Raw genomic sequence first — 21,631 nt, 5'->3', positions numbered from 1 at the left:
TTCCAGTGGCTAACAGGCGTTAGCACCTGGCTTGATTAAACCAACACTTTATGTTTTTCTTTAAGCAGCAATACCTGTCTTGGCAAAAATGATGGACTCACATTTGGAGAAGGTCATTCAGAATCATCTTGTAACTTACATTAAAAAAAACAAAGAAAAAAAAACATGTTTACAAATCTATTATAACACTCCTTCAAAAAGGCAGAGTGTGGCAAAAGATTTTGATTGTGACACAGCCGACTTGGAACAATCTGGAGCACATACAAAGAAAGTGGGAAGATCATAAAAGTTAAACAGGTGGCAAAAGTCAAAGTGTCAGGACAGGAGAAAAAAAAAGATCAACCAACTCTCACTCCTAAAGAGGAAATGTCATAGTGGGCTAAAGAGACGCATGCAGTGGACTGTGGGAGATTGGAGGAAAATGATGGTCAGTGATGCTGGTGCAGTTTCAGAGGAACATAAAGATGACTGAGTGATGAAAAGAAGCAATTAAATGACCACGGGAGGCACTTTTCTCACTCCATCGATAGAAAGTACATTTGGGAGGAGGGCAGAAAAATGACTGTGCTGACCCAAGTCAAGTTTCTCATTTTTGTTGAGGACACTGGAAGAGTGATTCTTTGACTAAGAGGCTAAATCTAGTAGTGGCACGCACTCAGAAATCATTTGATCCTTGGCTCATGCGCATTTAACTGTAAAACTACCTAAATGTGAATTTGGAAACACTGCTGTGGTTTATTTGAGTCATTTATTCTGAGTGCATGCTGAACCACAGGCTGTCCTGTGACTTCATGGCCGTCTTTGCGGTACTCTGTGCAGGTGTACATCAGAGAGAGCTTTTTAATCAACCAGAATCCAAGTGCCTGCTCCGTACCTGCAGTCTGCACACAGCCTCCATGTAAGAAAAGACAATCAGTCTACCTGTAACTGAGTTCACTAGTAAGTGTTTTACTGTGCACATTAGTCAATGATGCAGTGTATACTGGGATGGAAAGATCCACCTTCTCTGACACCCGACGTGTTAAAAACGACAGAGACAAACCAGTCATCCTCGTCTGCACGTTCAAGAGCTCAGTGCAGTTTAAAAAGTGAGTCAGTGTTTATTATCACCAGTAAAAACATGACAGCACCACACTTAAAAAACTTTTTCAAAATCATCTGGAAAACCTCACTTTAAGAAACATGTTCATCCTCAGATTTCACAGATTCACTGGTGCATGCTTCAGAGTCTTTCTTCTGAGACAAAGTTTAATTCCAACTTGAGAAAACAAGCAAATGCAGCTCAGAAGTATCCATCAATCCAAGGTCTTCATGAACAGTTGTAGAGAGAACGAGTGCAAAGACGCTCCCGACATTAGTAAACACTGTACACTGACAGAGCCAGTACAACATAGCAACGACGGTGCAACTGTGTGCGCCACAAACCTCGTTCATTCATTTGTGTTAGTTTGAGCATGGGGAAACACTGTACACTGATCACTCATTCACACACTCACACACACAAACTCACTGTTGAAGATTAAAAGTCTTTAGGTGCTACAGAGAAAATACAGAGCAGTGTTTGAATGGCAGTGAGCATGTCTGCAGGACATACTCAACAAGGCCGCTGTGCTTCTCAGATTTCAAACCACTGAAAACTTGCTCAGCTGCACACATTCATTCATAATGTAATCATGTCACAGGAAATACAGAGGACTGCAAATGCACTCTGAAATGTTAATCAACCAGGTGTCCATTAGAGCTGAATCCAAGCCCAAAAAGTAGATCTTTGATGCTTATTTTCTTGGTGCTGAGTAAATCACTTTGACGTCACAGTTCACTGTACAGTCTGCCACACAGGCTGCTTACTGGGCAGTCATGTCCACATCCTCTGGTGACAAGCTGCACTGCTGCAGAGGTGAATAAATAGATCGTGTGTGGAGAGCTGCTAATGCTGTGACATCAACCAGGACTTTTAGAAAGTAGCATGAGTAATTCAACTTCATTTTAGCAAATGATTCTTTACTACCGAACAATTCAGGCTAAACTCAGCCTACGCTGCACCTGTTTCTGTAGGAACTGGAAAATCTCTTATGAAGAAAAAAAATCATGAACAAATAAAGCCTAACACTGCAAAAGCCTGAAACCTCCATCACATCATTGATTATTCAATACTGCAGTGAACATATTCTTTGCTTTCATTTCATTTTGCTGGATTTCTGAGGAAAATGAGTCAAGTAAACATGGCAGCTCTTAGTTTGATTTCTTACTGGAATGGTTTGACTCATAAGACACTAAAGAAACACACACACACACACACACACACACACACACACACACACACACACACACACACACACACACACACACACACACACACACACACACACACACACACACACACACACACACACACACACACACACACACACACACACACACACACACACACACACACACACACACACACACACACACACACACTCTGTGTTTGTATGTCATTAGGAAGCACTGTAATTGTCTGTGTTCAGACCGGAGTGGTGCACTGTGGGGGGTTTTTAACCACACCACTCACAATGATTCAGAGTGTGTGACACGCTGCTTCGTCTTCAGAAATCTTGGTCCTGTGTGGCACTTCAGCCTCGGCCACTCTCAGAGTTTCTCCTCCTGGAAGAACAGAACAGAAATAAACATGAAGGCAACAAAACTATTAACTTCACATTAAAGAAAATATTAAAAAGTTGTCCATCAGTCCATGATTAGAGAAAAATATTCATCTGTGTGATGATATTTGCCACTACTGTGTTCTGCTGCTTTTAATGTGGTTCCATATGTACACAGACATTGCTGGTGCTCTTATTATTATGGGATCTTCACCATCATTAATATCACCATCATAATGTTGTGTAGAGCCTGCTGGCTGGTGCTGCTTTTGTTTGGGCTGTTTGTTGATTTAAATGTGCAGGTGTGCATTTGTCATTCACAGCTGTTCACAGATTACACAGCATCATCTTAACGATATAACTGCTGTCATCACTCTTATTATGAGCAGCAACGCAAACAATAATTTATTTAATAACAATCTAAATAAACTGCACTTAGATTAATTGGACTAATTCTCTACAACCCTGAGTGAAACACAGTACGACTGTAAACTGACATGAGGGGCAGCATCGACACCTGCAGGCAGAGAAGACAACAGCAGTGAGGTGTGAGAGGCTGGAGCAGGACTGTGACCAAACTGCAGTGTGAACTGAAACATCACTCAGAGGACTATACAGCTAACTGTATAAGTGATGGGCGGGAGATAGAGGGCAGATCAGTAGTGCTTTAATGGTCTGGGAAAAATCATGTGCCTCTCAACCTGAATAAGGCCAGGGAGATGGTGATCCAGGACAGCTATCCACGCCCTGTGTACATCCCGAGAGGCTCAACTGGAAAACCAACACAGAGGCTGGATACAAGAAAGGGATGAGCAGCCTCCGTTTCCAAACATCCTTCTACACGTGCAGCATAATGTTGGAGATTTCCTGTCAGTGGGTTGTGGTGAGCTCAGTGTCCTCTGCTGTGGTGTGCAGGGGCAGCAGCATCAGCGCTGGTGAAACCAACAAGTGACCAGGATAATAAATGATGAGGAAGGCTGGCTCTGTGTTGGCTGTTATGGACTACAAACAGGACACACATCACCCTCTCTAACGCGCTGAATCAGTGCGGCTGCTGTAAGGACGGATACAGGAAATCATTTACCCCACATAACTCTTTATAATAAAAATGGACACGATTTTAATCTGCAAATGTTTGTAATGTTTTGGTAACATTACATTTCCTGTTCACTTAGTTGATTTTTTAATAATATTAGTACTGCCACCATTATACTCCGGCCTGTGGAGCCTGTTCATGCGTGTTCATTTATCATAAATCTTTTTATCTTCATTACATAATTGTATATAGTGAGAAGGCAAAACGGGTCCTCATAAACAGCAAAGAGATGAATAACAAAACATGTATTCATTGTATAACAATCAGTTACTGTCACTGTTTGATCAGCACTTATTCACACATGACATCATCACATTCCTGTGATCCCTGAGTGTCACTGCACTGATAACTGAAAAATGCATTTACAAAAAAACAAAAACAAAAACACGTACACATAATGTACACACAACACACACACACACACAACACTGCAGCTTTTCTTTGTTGTTTTTGTTTTTTTAAATATATGTAACCTGTAAGTATTTGCGCGTCATAACGTTTCTTCCAGACTGATTCACGCATCCAGGGTTTGGGAACATACACTGATACACTACAATCGTTATCATTGCTTTCTATCTAACGTTCACACACTGAGCAACTTTGGGGTTAGTATCTTGTCCAAGGAGATTGGCATGCAGACTGGAGCAGCCAGGGATTGAACCACCAACCTTCCAATTAGTAGATGATCTACCTCCTGAGCTGTAGCCACCACCAACATTATTACAACATATAAAATAACATCTATGAGTTACAAAGAGCAGGACTGAACAGCTGCTCAGAACACTCTGACTTGTTGAAGTCTTTGACTGGGATCGTGGAAAAGGTTCCACCTCGGCACTCCACTCCTGGGAGACCTCTGTGCTCAGGTGGGTAATGATGATAGACCTGGAGCCCATGCAGAAACTGGAGGAACAGCAAAGTCTAAACCAGAGTCTGCTGTGTTATTAGACTTCTGTGCAGGCAGGGGTTTGAGCTTGAGGTTTGCTCAGAAGTGTTCCTGGTAGCAGAGAACCTTAGGCTAATGGTCAGTGATAATATTGGGACTTGGGTGAAGAAAGAAGCAGTGCTGTAAAATATGAAAGTTACATTTTTCTTCTCTTCTTGTTTAAGGTCTATAACCTGCAATATAAAGCACCTCGAGGGGACAGTTGTTGTGAAGTGGCACTAATGAAATAAAACACAATTGTATAAACTGATCACAACTTAGTGGTAAGTTGAATGAGCTGGCAGGGAAGGCTGCTAAACAGAACTGGTAAACCCAGGCGAATAACAGGGGTAAACTGAGAGAGGTCCTGTCTGTGAGGTCTTTTTGGATTTCTCTTGCATACTGGGGGCAGTTGGGGACATGGGGTCCAAATGGCCATTTTCAAGACCTTCATTACCAAACCAGTGGGCAAGAGCTAAAGCCATATGATCATTTGTGCCTGTCGTGGTGGTAACCTACAGACCCACTAGTGGCCAGTGGCAGTGAGGGAATAAATGAGGCTGGTATGGGCTTCCCAGGCTTGGTTGACCTCAAGAATCTCCTGAGGTAGCAGATGGGTATTGGAGGATTGGCCTGTGGCTTTGGCAGTTGCAGAAGCAAAACCTGGGAAGAGGGACTTTCAGCTAGCCTGAAGGCAATTCTGGCAAGTTGTGGGAGGACTAAATAACATCTAGTGGTGAATAGTATGTTTATGACTGAAAAGCCCGAGTTGTGATAAAAACCACACACACAGTGAAGAAGTTATGAAGTGTAACTTTGAGGTTAACAAATATGGATTGCTCTAACAGACAGTCAGTGTGGCATACTAAGACATTCCTCAACATACCTGGGATGAGTGTCTCCTGGTACCTCACAGTTAGGCAGGCAGGTGTTTCCATGTGCTGACAAAGGCAGTGGGGATCAGTGAATAAGGTACAGTGGTGATGGAGTTCCAACTATCTGACGTGGGATCGTAACAGTCCAGTGTTTTACACCGCTGCGTCCCAAAATAACCTCCAACCACATAAAGCTTATTTCCCGAAGCCACGGCATGGCAGCTCATCCGTTTGGACGTCATGTCGCCCACTCGAGTCCACTGATTGGCTTCACAGTCAAAGCGATAAGCAGAGGCAGCTGTGAATTCTGTGTCGCCACCCATGATAAAGATCTGGCTTCCCAAGACAGCAGCTGCCGTGTAGCGCCAGGGCTGAGGGCACTCGGCAGCGATGTTCCAGCGGTTTCCTACGGGGTCGTAACACTGGACCTAGAAAGTAGCAAGCAGGAAATTATACAGCTACAGTGCCATCGCCCGACAGCACAACACTAAGATTAAATATGGTATTGGTCTTTTACATCTTTATTACACAATGACTGAAACAAAGAACAATAACTGGTCTTTCAAAGAAAAGTATAATCAACAAAATTCATACAGTATTGGTAGAGATGCTTCAGAGAGGCAGGTAAGTAACAAAGAGGACTAACCTTGGAGGCTTTGTCTCTGTGTATGGTGGTCCCCCCAAAAACAAAGAGTTTGACTTTGGCAGAGACCACAGCAGCGTTACTGACGCCATCTCTTAGTGGAGCCATCATGGTCCATTTGTTACTGAGAGGGTCATACCGCTCCACCTGGTAAAGAAGTTTGATACACTTAACACTTTAGTTTCATGTCCCTGTAAAGTTGGATCATAAAACAGTAAAATGCAAACTGAGCTTCTGCTGCACATGGTAAAGCTGTTCTTCACTATTCTTGCCAACAGGAGTGTTATGGACGACCTGCAATACACCTGGTTTTGGTAATCTGGTCAGGTTTAAGGTAATCTGGTTTAAGGTAATCTGGTTATCAATGTACAGCTAACCTGAGAGCATCCCTCTGCCCCTTTTTGAGCATTAACACCGTTACGTCCTGGTGCTTTGAACCCTGATGTGACAGTGGGATTTGGATGAACTAAAACTGAACAAAGCTGTCTTGTCGGCAGACTGATTGCCTTTTAGTTTACTTCTCTCTGGTATCAGATCTGTTATAAACCAAACTCTTCAATGTCTGTCAAAAATACTGATTAGTTATTAATCGTCTGAAGAAATGTTTGTCTTCTTCTACACTTTGTACAGATCAGCTGTTTTGCACACATTTCAGGTTTATATGGTGGAATAGTTTGGAAACATGCAGCTCATCTGGATAAACCCTGTGCTCCACCCTGCCCAATAAAACATGTTTACATTGCCTATAAATCTTTATTTTAACACCTGTCAAAGTGCAATTTTATCACTGTCATTTATTATTATAATTTAACTAAACTATTCTGTAAGACTTTAACAGAGAATGCACTTTTGTGTAAAGCACCACTTTCTGCAACTTCCTGCCAGTTTAAAGTCATCGCAACTTAAGTCTGTGTAGAAAAATGCATATATGCTTTTGTGGCTGGCTGTGAAATTTACAGAACAAATAAACTGTACATAAACATACATAACCTGTCAAAAAAAATCTGCACTCAGTTAGAAATAAATAATTGTTTATTTCAGTTTTAGGTAGAAGTCATTGCTTTTCAGACCTGTTTCAGAGAGACAGATGGTGAGGCAGGGAAGACACCAGCTATGGCTGTATGCCCTCCAACAACATACAGACTGTTCTCCAGCTCAGCTGAACCATGGCCAAACCTGTGGAAGGGAAGCAGCACCTTGCGTGAACTTCAGTCAGTGATGGGTTTGCGATGGTGCCCTTTGTATTAAGCACTTTGTAATGCAATCCACTATATGGCTAAAGTAAGTTTAAACACTTTTTTTATACACCACATCTATTCACACAAACTATACTTCTACCAGTGGCACTTGAACTATTAACCTAAGTTGCATCCAGAACTCATTTTATCCTGGAGCTCCTTAGAAAGCTTTGGCATTTGCCACAGTTCAAGACATGTCTGCCATGTTTACAATCATGCTAACACTTTTCAATCCTTTCAAACATAATAGGATGAAGTGAATGAAACGCAGTCTGAAGCACAGATTCTTCCATGAAGCGAGAAACAAAAGCTGTATCTCGTCTTTGCTGAATATCTGGTTGGGAACGGTGACACAAAGATAAACGCTGCAGCAGGAAAAATTGCCTTTTAAGTGATTTCTGGTTCAGTGCCAAGAGCAACTTCTGCTTTGTGATAATTTCTTATTGTTAAACCATTGCCAAGTATAATATATACAACTCTAGAATCTCACTTTGCTTTGGGCAAAACATTTAGACCAATAAATGTCCATTTACACTCCAAATTTCACTGCAAAACTACCCTAAAAGTTGGACAGTACTATTACATTACAGTTTGCTCTGATCCGGCATTTCCTATAAAGCAACAAACAGCATACCTGGCTATTAGCATGGGTGCTCCTTTAGACCACTCTTCATGGACGGTGTCGTAGATCCAGACGTCTTTAGAAACTCCATTCTCTGATCCTCGACCTCCTGTCACATAAACCTTACAACCAATGGCGCAGGCACTGAACTCCTTTCTAGGGCTGGGAAGGTCTGCCTTCGGTATGATCTCCTTGGCTTTATGATCAACCTATAGATTTGACATAAATATGTGAACATCAGAAGTGGCCCAGTTGTTGCAGTCAACATAAAATGAGACAGAGGATGAGAAACACATAAAGATGAACTGGTGAATTAAATAAAGCTGAGTTAAAATTCCCTCCGAATTTGTTTCCATGTTCACAAAGGAACACGAAGACAGGGTTATGTCGATGTATTATGAGGTAAGGATTGATGATGGCCAAAGTTAATCCCTATAGCTCACCAATCAACGGGATCTCATTTCCCCACTGATATATTAAATTAGTATTGTCATTGTGCTGAGATTACATTCAATCAGCAAGGAGAGTTTTTGTTGTGAAAGCCCGACTGTGTCGGGGTTGAGATGGAGAAGATCACAGCAGAGACAGGACAGATGTTTTACACAGGAGAAAAAATTAAATACTGGATGAATTAGTAGATCTATAGGCGTAAGCCTAAAATCAAAGAGTTGTTAAATGTCATGGCTTATTAACATAGCAGTTCAACTCATATCCAGCCACTCATGTTCACAAATTACAAATCAGTGTAACCAACTGTTGTATGTCAACGTGCAAATGTTTCTTCATTCTAGAATGAAAAATAAACTCTGGTATGCGTGTTCCTCTTTCAACCAGGCAAGAAAAGAGCTGTGCCAGTGTCAGCCTGAGAGAAGTGACACTGACAGTGCATTACATGAAATCACACCACACAAGCAGAAAAGTCCTTTTACCTGATATATCTTGTCACACATGAAGGTTTGGCCTCCAAGTATAAGTAGCGTATGTCCTGCCTTGCGTGGTCGGGCACAAGGACTAGTCACTACTCCATCATTCTGAAGGATTTTCTTCTTACACTGCATTGCCTCTTCTACTATGGACCTGCAGAACAGTCAGCACATCAGCTGATCCTTACTGATAGGGTGGTGAGTCTGACAAAACCACAGCTGCTAGAAGATTTCTCTGTTTAAATTCACACTCCTATAATTTCTCAAGAATGTTTTAATAATATTTGAAAAATATAAATAGTAACAATAAAAAAAAAATGGTAACACAAAAGGAAACTGATAGATGGGAATCTATATCAATGCAAGTCTTGTGAAGCAGTCACGGAGTCCGACATGATCTCCTCTGTGGTTTCATATAAGTGATACTGAAATGTTTTGTTTGTGCTTGGTTGATGTAAAAGCCTGTATGCAGACAGGTTGTGATACCTGCAATCACCGTGCAGGACATCGGTTTCATGCTCTGTATTAGAACTATATTAAACTGTATCGTCTTCATCAAATACAGTTTGAATGAATAACTAAATAAAAGCAGGAATCAATGACATTCTTGGCTCTTTCTAAGGTAGAGTAGTTGCTGTCAGTTTTGAGAAACACCATTTTTGATTAAACCTGGGTTCAGGTGGTCCATGGCACCAGCTCACAGGGTGTCACAGATCTGTGATGATCGAGTCACAGTCACAACAAGGATGCTCAGGCTCAACTGTGTAATACCTTTCGAAAAACATTTTGGCTTGGACTTGGAGACATTTCAGACAATTAGTATTCAAGTGATGGAAAAATAATATCATTTTAAAACTGCATGAACCCAGTTTTAAGATTGGGCTTCAAACTCTGTTTCTGATAGAGCCTACGATTAGGGCAGGATCAAGGGACCCTGGGAAGATGCTTTAGCTACACTGCTGAGGGACTTCCCATGATGCACTCTACCACTTTCACTCCTTTCCTCTTCTCACTTGTGTGTATATGCCACTATTGCATGATATTGTTATTAACCATCGTCTTCTCTCTTCCATTCATTTTTTGTGGTCTGCTCCTCTTTTACATCTTTATTACCTTTTAAGCCTAAGAAACTTCTTGGCCTGTAACACTTTTCACTCAATCAGACCCACCTCATATGAAAAGCTAGTATTGGATGTGAAAGCTTAAATCTGAGGTGAAACAAAGTGAAATAAAGAGAAGACACAAAGTTTACATGGTTTTGGTCTTATGAGCCTACCTGCTCCTCTTGTCAGCCATAATCAGCTCCTCACAAGCTACAGCCTCCAGCAGACACTCCGAGGGCAGCAGAGCCAACCTTATGCCTGTCAGCAGCTCCGGCAAATGAAGACGCCGACCCTCCAAGTCGTATCGAACCCACCGCATCACAGAGTTAAACACAACCTGCCATGAGTCAAATCACCAGCCAACATCAATTTATGGTTTCCAACACTGTATGAGGTTTGGTTGCTATTTAGATGACAAATCACTTCCAAACACAGATCAGTACGCTCTGAAGGAACTACAAAGAACACGCCACAGACACAGGAGAGTCCCCGCGAGTGACGACACTCACCTGTTCATCTTCTATCTCCAGCTCGTCACTCAGAATCAGCTCCAGCAGCTGGTCTTTGGACAGACTGTAGAAATCCTCAGACTCTCTCACCTGAAAGCACACACACTCATGTTATATGCAACATATACACTCTCTCACACAAACACACACACACTTTATTTAAAAAACGTACATAAAGTAAAACCTTTTGAGCCTTTGTTTCCATTTTGATCATTCTGGTTTATAGTGCATGAAAACCACAAATCCTCCATCTCAGATTATTAAAATATTCCACAGGATCAATCCCCCCAAAAATCTGAAACATATGTTCATTTGTTCACTTGGTATTTAAAAAAAAAAAAAAAAAAAAAAAAACTTAGAGAAAACAAGAATAGTCGTCTTTACCGTCTCATAGTGCACCAGACACATCCTCCACGACAGCTCATACAGTCTTTTACACTGATGAGCATCTGATAACAGCATCATTCCCAAGCAGTTGGACGCGTGCAGGTTTTTTTCTAAGAACTCTGCTGCTGCATCCCGAATATCGTGGAACTGCAGCATGTCGCCAGCCTCCAACAATGACTCTGCGTTCTCCTCATTTATGATCACTCGGGAAGAGTAGGCAAAGTCCAACAGAAGCTCCAGGACCTAGCCAAGTAGACCATTGGAAAAATCAGCCATGCACATTACAGGACAGCGTGATACACTGCCTACACACTAAACGTGTGCACATGTACTGGTGAATTTTAAGGGATCAAAGAATGGAAGAAAAGAGGGCGCAGGTGGTTTTTATTATGGCTGTTTGCATTTGTGTGCTATACATGTAGCATTCAATGCATGCCTGCTACCTCAGCCAGGTCTCCATTGGGAAAGAGATTTTGATCCTAGTTTGAAATCTTCCTAAACTAAATCCTAATAAATTAGAATAACAATAATGTTTCGGTGTCACCTGAGCCAAATCGAATTACAAGGACAATCTGAAGCCATTACCTAAACAGGATGATAGCTGATACCTGATAGCTGAAGGACATGCCTCCCATTCCACTTTTAGAAACTAAGAACAACAAGTAAACCTGCAGTCTGAGAGCAAAGCTCTGCTGGGATAACAGGATACTATAAGGTCTTTGACACATGATGAACCCTGATCACTTCCTCTTGCAAAATTTGTTTGCAGGAGGAAGAAATTTAATCTGAATTCTGGATTTAAGGAGCCTGTGAAGACTAGCTAATATGGGAGACAGATGATCCCTCTTTCTCATCCCCGCTCCACTAAAAGCTTTCAGAGCAGCACAGTAGTAAGGAATGAGTCAGTCCACGGTGAAGTGGCAGAGGAGGTTATGAGATCCCTCATGATTCTGACCATATTGCAGATGAAAGCCTGCTGTCCTTCTGATTTGTTTAATGTGAGAGAAAAAGGACCTGCTGTGAAGTGGTTCAACCCTCTCTGTCCTCAACTCTTTACATATATATTTCTTTACACTTACATATCCTGTCCTCTAAAGATTAAACTTTAAGGCATACAAAATTAAATAGCATCGGACTTCAGGTTCATTTTACTGGATGTAGCTCAGGAGGTAGGGCAAGTTATCTACTAATTGGAAGGTTGGTGGCTCGATCCCTGGCTCCTCCAGTCTGTGTGCTAAATATCCTTGGGCATGGTACTAACCCCAAGTCGCTCTCAGATGCATCCGTCACAGTATGAATGTGGGTGAATGTTAGACAGAAAGCACTTGTGCAGGAAAAGCATAGAGAAATAGTGTTTGTGTGAATGGGGCAAGTGCTTTGAGTGCTCAGGCAGAGCTATATAAGATTATATATAGATATTTTTGTTTGTTTTTTTAATGAAAAGAACTCTGACAACAAAGAGCTACCAGAGTAGTACCTCAGGGTGTATACTGTCTCTGAAATTGACGTCAGTGTCCAGGCTTTCTCGCAGCCCTCCGCTAAACATGGCTTCAAAATAACGACTACATGCTGCCAGGACAGCCCTGCAGAACACAAAAGCAGATGACCAGAGTGAAAGTCACAGGTTAGAAAAAAAGCAAAAGGGGTCATCGAAAAAGACACTGCCAGCGTGAGCTTACCTGTGGCATGGGAAAGAGCGATCGCCGGCCCACAGAGTGACGTCAGTAAACATGCATTGTTTTCTCATGGTGTTCAAATGGGTCAGGACACTGTCAGGATGTGAAGGCTTGTGGAACAATGAGATGTTCATGGAGCCTGTGCTAGTGCGGGATTTCCGATTCTCGTGGACAGTCACCGACATGGCAGCTTTGCTTGGTACCTACAGCACTCTCTCCTATACTGCAATAAAAACAGGGGGAGACAAAGGAAAATAATGTCACACTGTAGACACAGCTGGGATTAGCAGTATAGGTGCATGTATATAAGTGGTCACAGTTCTGTGCAGAATACACAAAAACTAAATGCACCTGAAGCAAAGATCTAACCATAACATCACATTTCTTACAGCAATGTTCACATAATGGTGCTCTATATTGCCAAAAGTATTCACTCATCCAAACAACCGTTCCAATCACTTTCATGACCACAGGTGTATAAAATCAAGCATCTCAGCATACAGACTGTCGCTACAAACATTTGTGAAAGAATGGCCCACTCTCAGGAGCTCAGTGAATTCCAGCGTGGTACCGTGATAGGATGCCACCTGTGCAACAAGTCCAGTCATGAAATTTCCCTGCTACTAAATATTCCACAGTCAGCTGTTAGTGGTGTTATAACAAAGTGGGAGTGACTGAAACGACAGCAACTCAGTCATGAAGTGGTAGGCCACGTAAGATCACAGAGCGGGGTCACAGTCCCCAAATCTCTGCAGAGTCAATCACTACAGACCTGCAAACATCATGTGGTCAAGAACAGCACGAAGAGAGCTTCATGGAATAGGTTTTCATGGCCGATCAGCTGCATCCAAGCTTTATATCACCAAGTGCAATGCCAAGATGTGTTCTCTGGAGTGACGAATCACACTTTTCTGTCTGGCAATCTGATGGACGCGTGCCAGGAAAAATGTACTGACTGCATTGTGCCAAGTGTAAAGTTTGGTGGAGGGGAGATTATGGTGTGGGGCTTTTTTTCACCAGTTGGGCTCAGTCCCTTAGTTTCAGTGAAAGGAACTCATAATGCTTCAGCATACCAAGACATTTTAGACAATTTCATTTTCCCCAACTTTGTGGGAAAAGTTTGGGGATGGGCCCTTCCTGTTCCAACATGACTGCACACCAGTGCACAAAGCAAGGTCCATAAAGACACGAGTTTGATGTGGAAGAACTTGACTGGCCTGCACAGAGCCCTGACCTCAACAACAGAACACCTTTGGGATGAATTAGGGTGGAGACTGTGAGCCAGGCCTTCTCGTCCACCATCAGTAGCTCACAAAGGTGTTTCTGGTAGAATAGTCAAATATTCCCATAAACACTCTTGTCTCTTAAGTTTGAAAGGATTGGCTCATGGGACCAGTATGGGGAACTATTAAACATGTTTAATAAAATGCACTTATGCAATAGTGACAGCTGTAGATGAGTACCACTCTGAGATATCTGGAAAGTAACAAAACATGTTGAGGTGTGTTCTTTGACAAACAGACAGCGTGCTCCTAGACTGGCTTGATTTTTTTCCATTTTTATTTATTTCTTATATGGACCATGTACAAAAATAAAGGAGACACACACACTCACACAGAAAAATATCAAAATGTCGAGTACATGTGTGCAGAATTTTAAAAAGGCAAAAAAAAAAAAAAAAAAAAATATGATGTCCCAATCAATCACAATGAGATTAGTGTTGACAAGACTGAGGACCCAAAATCTTTTCATGTTATAAAAGAAAATTAAAAACCAAGTTTTTAAATTATTTGGAAGAACATTCACTTCCTTTAAATGAGACAGCTGAGGGCAAAATAGGTGCCTCACTCTAGGAACCCTAGACCAGCGGTCCCTTTTTTGCACCACGTTTACGCCCGACAATATTTTCAGGTACGGGCCTTTAAGGTGTAGCGGATAAATACAACAAAATAAAACCAGTAGAAGAAGAAGATTTATTCATAACACACGGGAAAAGACCCAGGGAAAGCAAGTTAACAATAAAAACTGATAAAAACCCTGAAGACCGCTGCCCTAGAGTGAGGCACCAATGTGACGTGACAATGGTCAAAGTGAACAGTGAAAGCACAAACTGCATTGTCTTTTTCACCTTTGGGCAACACATTTTAGATTGTGGAGGTCACTCCTCCTTAGAGATGGATAATACCATCCCCGTCGGCCAATCCAGAGGCACTGCACCACATCACATCAGTATTTCAACATCCAGGGCCTTAAAGAAACTCAGGACAAACCTCCTCCACCCTGGAGACCCTGCTAACAAGGAGCTGTTAAACTACCTCAGCTACTACGTAACGGGCGAGTTATCCACCTCATCAGTCACCTGATGATTTGCGAGAGTTGCTTTTGAGGGATTATTTTCTGTTCTGCTGGAGGTGGGAATCGAAGATCCTCCATCAGATACTCCCAGCACTCCCTCATTATACATTAAGCCTGTCCAGCATCCTCCTCAACCACCTGCTCCAACTCACTGACAGCTCAGCTCCTCTCTTCACCCGATTACAAAACTGGACCTGCAATCTATAGTGTCCTGGTGCCATGTACACTTATGAACACTTTCATATATATATTCAAACATGCTGGTCATAATGTGATTAGCTGATTAGCACAGAAATCCAATAACAGAGCACAGCCTTGGATGCAGGCCGTTCCTCCCAGTCACATCGACTCCAGGTCACACTGTTATAGCCCACATTAGTGTCTCCCAGTAGAGCAAGGGAAATGACACCCTGGGTTACTCTAAACACCTAATAAAGTTACTGATGTGAGACTCAATAAATAGAACACAATATAAACACAATTGTTCCTCTAAATTTCACTGCAGACTGATAAACAACAAAGAGCTAAAGATGGTCTTATTACAGTGGTGCTGTGTTAGCCAGTCACAGGAAAATAGGTAGACAGCCCAGACTGGAAGGAATGCTGGGTCAGCATCCCCCATTGCTGCTTGTGTGTGTGTGTGTGTGTGTGTGTGTGTGTGTGTGTGTGTGTGTGTGTGTGTGTGTGTGTGTGTGTGTGTGTGTGTGTCTACATTTGCTGACACAGAGTTTTAGAGTAAAGTCATACCCCTTCAGTGACAGGGTGTGTGCATGCAGACTTGACCAGTGTGTGCTATGAATGAACAAAGGATGGAAATGCTAGCACATTCAAACAAAGCATGTTGTGGACAACACAGCAGCGCAGCACAGCACTCACACACACGTGAGCTTCTGTGTTGTCATCTCTCCCTTTGGGAGGGCCACAGTAATTAGGACTGTTTCTGACACACCTTGCAAGGGGATGATGGTGGATTCTGACTTGGTTTTAGGATTTGAGGTTACAAGATTTTTTTTCTGACTCAGAATGGGGCTTTGAGAGATGATTATACATTTAGCTGTCATCAGTCAACATACAGTAAAGGCAATGCGTCTTTGTTACCTTATATGGCACACATAGCTGTATTTTTTGTTGTTTCTGACTATTCCACTAATACAGTTTTTAAACAATCCCTGTTATATGAAGGAATATTAGAGCCATAATAAGAAAAAAATATATATTATTGTTAATTTTGAAAACAAAATCAAACTTTCAAGATTAAACCTGAAATAATATTTGAGAAGAAAGTTGAAATGTGGAGTCGTTTAAGTCAAACACGTGCTCAAGGCTGTATGCATCTGTATCCTTGCATCTGTCCATTGCAGCCATTTCATTGTGGACAAATCCGACCAACTCCTCCAAGTCTGTGTGGTTTTTTCCCCTTCTGACCACATGCAGCTTTCTGCACCTTCTCGTCAATGTCCTTATATGCATTGGACATTGACGCTGTGTTTATGTGGTAAAACAGAAATAAGTTTAGGTCAAGTTCACATTGCTTAATGCTGATGCTTATAGCTTCATGCAGTAGGGAGGGTGTATGTGGTAGACCAAGACACAAAAAGACAGCTCATCAAGCTGTCTCACTAAGTCATCCACTATGAGCTGTGGCAGATGTTTGACTCAAAACAACTTTAATCTCAACATTTTGACTTCATTCTAAGAATGAACACTAATATTTTTTTCTTAATATGGCCCTAATACTGCATCGTACTATTAACAACAGGTAACTGGTAGAGGTTTTCTTTAGCGTTGTTTAAAACAAAGCAGTAACATACCATAGTTAGAGCTGAGGCTTCAGCGGCGGTAATAATAATGATGATTATGTTGATCAGTACTGAGATTAGTTATTGGATCAGGATTATTTTTTGATCTTAGTGAGGTAAACAGGACAATGCCACCTTCCTGCTAACTTACAAATCCTTGAATAAAAATTAACTGGTCCTCTTTATTCACCGAAATTCAGTACGACTCTTAGAAGGCTTCTTTCTCTCCATGCCATCCATACCTGCATGATGGATGCAAATCTTTATTTGAGTTTGTTTGGTGAGTCACCTTAGCAACCACTGCATTGTTTGGATTTCATCATACTGCATTTTGTGACGCTCTGCTCTGCAGAGCTCGCAGTCTTCTGCTGTGGCAGACATGAGACTTTTGTTTGACTGTCTGTGATATAGAGCACCTCACTGCAGTCAGGAGCACTCAGGTAACCTCAGGCTCTGCAGTGCAGGAAAGCGCTGTGACTGACACATAAAGGCATGTTGTCAGGGACAGCTCTGTGTTCTGCTGGCAGAGCGTGCATTTCCAACACCCCTCGATCACATTTATTAATTGTTTGAACACAAAAATCATGATTGAAATTAAAATTTGATCAGCTGTGCAGCCTGAGGTAATGGTTAGAAGGAAGAATGTATTAAAACATTACTAATAAAAACATATGTGCACTCACCAACTGCCCAGAGGATCTGCCAGTGTAATGCAAGCTTGGCGGCCTGCTCAGCCTGAGTCAACCACCTGTCGAGCTGAGAGGAAGGGAGGGAGGGGTTAACTGATTGTTTGTAGACGTCACGTTTACCTTAATCACCACAGTTTCAAGCATATACGCAATGAGCCACAGTACTTGTGCAACATTATGAACTATAAATCATTTTTGATAGTACATTTGGTGACATATACATATATATATATATATATATAATGCAATAGGAGGGAAGGAATTTTCTTAAAGCAGCTATATTTTAATATTACATTAACACTTAGAGGACCCACTTATGGAAACCCAGAGTTTATTAAACAGATCAAGTAATTCTTGGACTATAATCTTCTGTAAATGACTGAACCACGGTGGGTTGCTCTGGTTGTTCTTTTCTGTTCAACTTTTCACCCCATCTTTGCTTGACCTTCACCAGAGGAGGCTGGTCCACAGAGGCAGGGCGATCGCTCTATGTCCATCTTTGAGAGCAAAATATACGTACAGTGTGATTGGTTCTCATCGTCTGAAGTGGTGCACCAGAAATAGAACAATGCACTAGCTGTAGAGCAGCTGCAGCCAGCTGTTAATGCATTTCAGACAATAAGTGGAGGTCCTGCTACTGCACACTCATTAAAAACAGAAGCATGTTGGTATTTACGTGTTACTGCTGGTACATGAAGCAGTGGTGAGTGTATGTTTGGGCAGATGGATCCTTACAGTGTGAAGTGCAGTATTTTAAGTGCAGAAGGTTTTTGCAGGGACTCCAGCGTGGATGGGTGAAAGGGTTTTTGTGCACAGGCTCAGTGTGCTGAATGTGGGTCGGTGTGTCCAGATTAGCTGAGTTTCTTGGACACGTAAAGGCAGTATTGAATCCAGGCAACAGCATGTGTGCCCAACAGAAGGCTCATACCAACTCCACATCCAAACAGCTCACCACACACACACACACGCTGTTACACACACGCACACACGCACACACCTATCGTTCACCAGTGGAATATCAACACAGAGGCTGAATAGATTGAATGCTTTAAAGAGAGCAGCAGTTAGTAGGCCTGAGCTTGTTTACCCATAACTAACATAGCTGAATCTGTTGCCCTGAGCCACTCTGTGTGTCTGTCTGATTGAGCAAGTGATTCACTGACAAGTAGCCCTCTCCTGGGGGCCGGGTCCATGTTATTACTAGGTTATTAAAATTCCCATTTACCCACCTGGATGTAAAAAGCACACTTCCATGCCTGCTATGAGGAGTAAAGACAATCAAAGGTTTCCTTCTGCACTGTAGCCAGGCTTGGCTTTGTTAGTAACTCTGTGTGTTAAACGGCTTTGACACAAAAGCACAGCCTATTAAACAACTTACCAAAAACTTCAATGTGCTTAGTGAGTAAATACTGACTGATGTCCACTTCAGCATGGCCTACCCAGAATTTTTATGTGCAAGAAACTGAAGAAGAAATTAGAAGCCAAAGGTTTCCAAAACCCTTTAAAAAAAAAAAAAAAAAAAAGGTTTTCTTAGAAAACACTCAGCACAAACGTGGTGTCACAAAAAGGAAGTAAATAAATCTCAAATGATTTGGAGACAAATGATAAAAGAGAGAGAGCTGCTCAGCTGTAAGACACAAGCTACAAACTCAGAAAAAGAAACTCTTTAGGTCACATTTATTGAACTTTACGTTTTCTAAATATCCAAATAATTTTCTAGAAAATCAATTGTGAGGTGAGGGATCATTCCTCCTCCTTTCAGCTCCTCCATCTTCCCCCTCCCTACTATCCTCCTCTGTCACACCAACCCTCTGCACATCCTCCTCCACTAAATCCACAAACCTCCTCTGAGGTCTTCCTCTTGCCTGGCAGCTCCATCTTCATCATCCTCTGTCTGATAGATCTACTCTCCCTCACCTCTGTCTCAAACTCTGTCTCTAAGGTCAGAGAGACAAATACAACGTTTCAGAGTTCACAGTGTTGTCTGATACAGCCACTTAACTCTCACAGGCTAATCAATAAAAACAGATAGGTCACATATCACAAAATATACCAATCAAATACATGAAACATGAAACCAAGTCTTCACATGCGCACTCACATCTTTCATCCTGACTCTGTTTCCTGACCCTGGTGCCTGACATGGACCTGCTAACATTAAAGATGTGTGCAGCTCAGCCTGCTTCAATCATTTATCACAAGTTAAATAATTGAGCAACACTGTTGCATAATCGGAGAATATAGTTACAAAAACAAACGTGGTCCTGAGAGAGTGTGGCGGAGCTTCTGTAGCTTCCGAGGAACAAAGAGCTCCCTGACAGAAGAAGAAAACTTTCACTTTAGTCCAGCAGGATCTGAGGCCACGGAGTTAGTTAGCCGTCAGTGAACATGCCCCCAGTGGGCCACCAGCTCCAGGCTGTGGATGTGCTTAGGCCGGTTCCTGCCTGTGGGGCAGCCGAACATGCACTTCCACAGACCTGTCCGGAATTTCAAATGGGAAAAATCCCGTTCCGCTGGAATGGCACTGGACCAAATGGCTCCCAGTTAGCTTTGCTATGCACCAACTTGGGTGCTGCTGAGAACCTTTGAGAGCAGCCTCCACTTGTCTTAAAGCTGACACAGACACTTCGAGTCCATAAGAATTCGCGAGCTGACCGTACACAGCTTTGCCGCTGAAGCACTGACGCTAATGTGACAACAATAACTGACAAAGCTCCACTCACTCCACGGTCTGCCTCCCACAGCAGTGCCAGAGGGAAGCTCTGCTACTCACATTCACGTCAGCTGCAGGTTAAATCCACGCAGTGTAAAGTTTCATGTCTCCGCTCACGAACAAACATCACACTCCCGTCAAAGCAGCTCAACTACCTCTCCCTGTCCTCCTTCTTCTTCTTCTTCGGTACCTTGGCCCGATGCCTGTCTCACTGGCTGTGGAAGAAAGCCTTCACACTGCAGCGGAACCAACAACCAATGACTTTGGACTGACTCGTTGCTGGCGTTTCTAACACCAATCCACAGCCTCGAGATAAACTCTCAGCCAATAACATTGCACACGGCGAGATTTTAGCGGCGGCGTCTATCGTGACTGGCAGCTACTTAGGCCAATCATCGTCGACGTCGTTGTACGACCCACAAAGCTAGTCCCAATGAAATCCCCCGAACAGCAATCACCAACAAAGAGAGGCGGCTTTAAACACGGTAGCAAAACAACTGCTTGTCGACACTACACTGATTTTAAAACAGTCCCGTGGCTTTAAATCACAGCGACATAGTGGTAACAGACATGACTAATCTGGTGATTTAGCGCAGAGAGTAAATATTGTCATTCCAGTTAACAGTTTCATCACTGGATATGAGCAGGAAACACTGCAGTGTGCCAGTGGTGTTAGTAACAAGCTGCACACAGGAAACATAGTCCCTCAGCTGAGAATCTCTATCAGATTGAATAAAAGCATCAGAGAAAACATGGTGCTCTGAGCCCACTTCAAACTGAATCATCATCTTTTTGTCACAGTGTGATGTGTGTTACTCTCTCAGCTGCAGACTCGCTGCTGTTTATGGTTTGAGAGTAAAGATTGAATAAAAAAGCAGAATTCAAACTTTGTATAAATTAGATGTCGGGTCAGCAAATTTGTGTAGGTGGCCTGTTTTACGGTCACAACAATTTTGATTGGTCAGTAGATGTTATACCTGTTTATCTCTAATCTGGAGCAAGTTACCTTCACAGCATAAGTTACCATAGCGATGTAGCCCTGGGAGAAGTGAACCACCTTTATAGTATAGAAACCCAGGGTTAACCCTGAAGCTGTCTGGATAAGGCCTCAGGTCAGCAGTGTTTTGTGTTTTTTTTAAAAACCTAGTGTTTCCTTCTTCTTTCTCTGGTTCAACGCTTGGTCTTTGAAAAGCAAATGTTTCTGTTGATTATGCAACACTCAGTTTCACTTTGACATAGTCTTTAAAGATTTGCAACCAAACATTGTGAAAGACATGGCCTTACACTGACTACCCCATGCTCCATTTTAGAAAACAGATGGGCATTGTGGCTCTGGAAAGTGAAGCTGACGCATTAGTGGCTGCAGCAGCTGACTCTCTTCTTGCAAAAAGATTACAAACAATAAAGAGTTTGTGGGTTTAACCACTAGTTTCACA

At 42.3% G+C, this 21,631-nt stretch overlaps 1 protein-coding gene across 8 annotated transcripts; it reads right to left on the bottom strand.

The window, feature by feature from the left end:
* Positions 1-1,045: 1,045 nt before the first annotated feature.
* On the bottom strand, positions 1,046-20,486 carry LOC116319260 (kelch-like protein 25). 8 transcript variants are annotated; one of them, XM_039615704.1, is made up of 14 exons: positions 20,256-20,450; positions 19,325-19,419; positions 18,861-18,981; positions 17,477-17,549; positions 12,643-12,862; positions 12,441-12,546; positions 10,961-11,206; positions 10,577-10,666; positions 10,241-10,404; positions 8,971-9,118; positions 8,054-8,250; positions 7,252-7,357; positions 6,185-6,328; positions 5,580-5,966 (listed from the first exon to the last, which is right to left on the bottom strand). In XM_039615704.1, the coding sequence occupies exons 5-14, from the start codon at positions 12,822-12,824 to the stop codon at positions 5,580-5,582; spliced, it is 1,770 nt and encodes a 589-aa protein (XP_039471638.1). In that variant the 5' UTR covers positions 12,825-12,862; positions 17,477-17,549; positions 18,861-18,981; positions 19,325-19,419; positions 20,256-20,450. The 8 variants fall into 8 exon arrangements, with proteins under 8 accessions (XP_031594396.1, XP_039471638.1, XP_039471640.1 ...); XM_031738536.2 differs by lacking the exons at positions 18,861-18,981; positions 19,325-19,419 and adding an exon at positions 1,046-2,646 and having other exon boundaries at positions 5,550-5,966; positions 20,256-20,449; XM_039615706.1 differs by lacking the exon at positions 18,861-18,981.
* Positions 20,487-21,631: the final 1,145 nt, after the last annotated feature.

Source organism: Oreochromis aureus, linkage group 7 (assembly GCF_013358895.1).
Source record: "Oreochromis aureus strain Israel breed Guangdong linkage group 7, ZZ_aureus, whole genome shotgun sequence".
Classification (NCBI taxonomy): domain Eukaryota; kingdom Metazoa; phylum Chordata; class Actinopteri; order Cichliformes; family Cichlidae; genus Oreochromis; species Oreochromis aureus.
Note: the sequence above shows the minus strand (reverse complement) of the source record. Positions and strands in the feature narration are given on the sequence as shown.

What these genes read in the sequence shown, in the direction of transcription:
- LOC116319260 (XM_031738538.2), bottom strand. Translation starts at nt 12,824, where the DNA reads ATGTCGGTGACTGTCCACGAGAATCGGAAATCCCGCACTAGCACAGGC. An exon ending in GAGACAGTATACACCCTGAG is followed by an intron (nt 11,207 to 12,440) that starts GTACTACTCTGG and finishes CTACTTGGCTAG; the next exon opens with GTCCTGGAGCTTCTGTTGGA. An exon ending in GCACCCATGCTAATAGCCAG is followed by an intron (nt 7,358 to 8,053) that starts GTATGCTGTTTG and finishes TCCCTTCCACAG; the next exon opens with GTTTGGCCATGGTTCAGCTG.